The 3,269-nt window shown below is 41.5% G+C and overlaps 1 protein-coding gene across 1 annotated transcript in view; it reads right to left on the minus strand.

Annotated features, from left to right (window-relative positions):
* CDC123 (cell division cycle 123) overlaps nucleotides 1–3,269 on the minus strand; it is a 54,617-nt gene that overhangs the window by 49,149 nt on the left and 2,199 nt on the right. The window contains exon 3 of the mRNA XM_019543701.1: nucleotides 232–292. Within this exon, the coding sequence (XP_019399246.1) occupies nucleotides 232–292 (61 nt within the window). The remainder of the gene's footprint in view (nucleotides 1–231; nucleotides 293–3,269) is intronic.

The raw sequence follows: 3,269 nt of genomic DNA on the forward strand, positions 1-3,269 counted from the left end.
TATTCATTCCACCCAGGAAGAACACAGACCAACTGCAGATTCTTCCTCAGCCTGGCAAAGGGTATTTGTACCCAAAAGCTTGCAAAGAAGAATTTTTCCAGCTATTTGAGTTGGTCTAATAAAAGAGATCAGACTTACCCAAAGAATCTATGTACAATCTATGAACTACAAATTCAACCATTACAAATACATTTTGGAAAAGACTTCACATAAAATACATTTGATGCCAACCTGTATTTCCTCTGCCTCATCTTCAACACTATCTTCCTGGGAATGTGTTGGGGGATCTTCCCTAAAGCAAAAATTGAGCAAACAAGAAATAAATGCATTTTTGTGTCCTCAAAGCCCCCAAAAAGCAGCTACTGCACGTCAGTAGGACAGCTAGATTTTCCCGGCCCAAGTCTACAGCCTTAGTTACAAGATTGCATGACTTCATCATCAATGTGTAGTTATCACTTCTGGAACCATTCTAAACTCAGGCAGCGGAATATACTGTGAATGTTCTAGTATAGATTTTTTTATTGTGTCATCATCATAATACACAAACACCTTCCAAAAATTCATAAAATGAGTAAACTGACAAGTGGATATATTCTCCCTCAAAATGCCCAACGGAAAATGTAATGCGATTCCAGTTATAGCTGCTGATCCACTCATTTGTTTTTGAAGAAAAGTCATAGAAGCATATCTTGCACATGGAATGGGAGGTGGTGGCAAGGGCTTTTGTAGTTTTAGATCGGGGTGGGCAAAACGCGGCCCGGGGGCCAGATATGGCCCGCCCGGTCCTTCTATCTGGCCCACAGGACCCCTAAAAAAATTAGTAAATGAATATTCATCTGCCCCGGGCTGCCTGTCATGAGGCCCTCGATGGCTTGCCAAAACTCAGTAAGCAGCCCTCTGCCCAAAATAAATTGCCCACCCCTGTTTTAGATCATGTTGGAATTGCTTCCTCCTGGCCACCTCCAAAGCACTCTCTGTACAAATAAGCTTTACAATAGCAGATCCCCTGTGCCTAGGGTGTGGAATAGGTGATCAAAATCTTCACTGCAGTTTCAAGTGACCTGAACCCATGCCATTAACCACCTCAAAAGACAGTAATAATCAAGTCCTTTCATAAGACTTAATATTTTAGCACAGCAAACAGGACAAATTGAGTATGCTTATGGTATCCCATGCTGCTAAATATACAAGTAAATTAATTCTTCAAGGAACTAAATCAACAACAGACATGCTATCAATCAAACTACAAGCACTGAGGACCTAAACTTCATTATCCCAGGTTTAAAAGTGATAGCGATCGTGAGTCATGGTAGATTATACTGCTTTCTAGCTAAGAAAGTTCATTTTGCAGAAAAATGGGATTTCATAAAGGATTCAGGTTTGAAGACTTTTAAAAATTGTACATCTGAATGCCTCCCCACTGAAGATGGTAAAAACTGCTCATGTATACCAGCTGCATAATCAGACCCTTCAGTTTATGCTTTTCAGAAACCTGCTCCAAACTGAATAGCAATTGCTAAACCAGATTTATATAGTGATACAGGACTGGAGAAATACTGGCTCCTCCTGTCTGGAATGGCTCAAGGACAACTCATTTCCTATAAAACCTATAGATCCAAATGGAAAAAAATGTAACTTCAGCTTTTCAAAATATTTAATTAAGGTGTCTGAATTTTATATTTTCTCATTTCCTAGAAATAAGCCATATCTTCCTGTTCTGTAACTCTGAATCAATAAGGCTGCAAAGTACTGATCAGGAAATTATACAGTAGAGGCTGACTTCTGTAGCTGATTAGCCAGACTTACATATACACTGCTCACTTTGCAAAGCAGCAGAGGGGAGGATTCTGGAAGTCTTCTATCTAGAATCCATCTATCTAACCCGTAGAGAATTTGGTATATGCAGATTAAATTTGGTCCATGTCATTTACATTAACTCCCTCCAAACGTGGTTCTGTTTAACAGATTATTAACTATGATTAAACATAAGGCAAAACAGTGGCCACTTGGAGCCTTTTTTGTGGGCTCCTATTCTATACACCATTTGTAATTCATAACATACAAAAACCCCCACTTTACTGCGAGTACTGAAAATGAAAACAAATACCTGGTCAAATTTGCCCTTGTTCTGCTTAATGCTTCCTATTGTTTGGGCCCTAAAGTTGACACTAAACTTAATGTACTCTCCAGCTTTCTTTTTCCATATACTTTAAGTAAAAAAAAATAGGTTGATCAATTATCCTAGCTGAAACAATAATGAAGGACTGTATGGAAAGGGCATCATGTGCCTCAAAGGAGCCAACGTTCCAGTTTTTTAAGGGATGCATGTAGCAGGGTTTTTTTATTCCCCCCTTCTCACTTCACAGTCTAAAACTGGGCTGTGGAAAAGCAACACTGATTCACAAGAATTTGCTTATTTTTCTAACATGACAGCTATAGTATTCACAGGGAGTCCAAGGCTATGTATAGAGGAATAGATGAAAATTAAGTTATACTCGTGTACACACACACACACACGTAAACATGCATAAAACTGAATTTTTATCTATTCCTATGTATTTTATAGATAGATAGATAGATAGATAGATAGATAGATAGATAGATAGAGATGAGACTGACCCTGATAGAAGACATAGGGAAGAACCCTACATGTCCTGCTTGGTCAGGTGGGTCCCTGGTAGAGGACAAACGCATGCTGTATATGTATGATCTACTCAGATACAGGGAATATGCAGGATTGATCAGAAAGTAGTTGCTTGCTGAGGTACATAGTTTCATAGTTTCTAGGGTCAGAAGGGACCTGAGTAGATCATCTAGTCCGACCCCCCTCCATGGCAGGAAAGAGTACTGGGCTCAAATGACCCCAGCAAGGTGTTCATCTAACCTCCTCTTAAACACCCCCAGGGTAGGAGCCTGCACCACTTCTCTTGGAAGTTGATTCCAGGTCCTAGCTGCCCTGCCTGTGAAGTAGCGCCTCCTGATATCTAGCCTAAATCTACCCTCCGCCAGCTTGTGACCGTTATTCCTGGTCACTCCTGGCAGTACTCGGGGGAACTGGGACTCCCCCAATGCCTGCTGATCCCCCCTGACTAGTTTGTAACAGGCCACTAGATCCCCCTCAGCCTTTTCTTGTGGAGGCTGAACAGGTTCAGGTCCCGTAGCCTCTCCTCATACGGCCTGCCCTGCTGTCCCCTGATCATGCGAGTGGCCTCCTCTGGACCCTCTCCATGCTGTCCACATCCCTCTTGAAGTGCGGCGCCCAGAACTGG

This window comes from Crocodylus porosus, unplaced genomic scaffold (genome assembly GCF_001723895.1).
Source record: "Crocodylus porosus isolate Cpor-Errol unplaced genomic scaffold, CroPor_comp1, whole genome shotgun sequence".
Taxonomy (NCBI): domain Eukaryota; kingdom Metazoa; phylum Chordata; order Crocodylia; family Crocodylidae; genus Crocodylus; species Crocodylus porosus.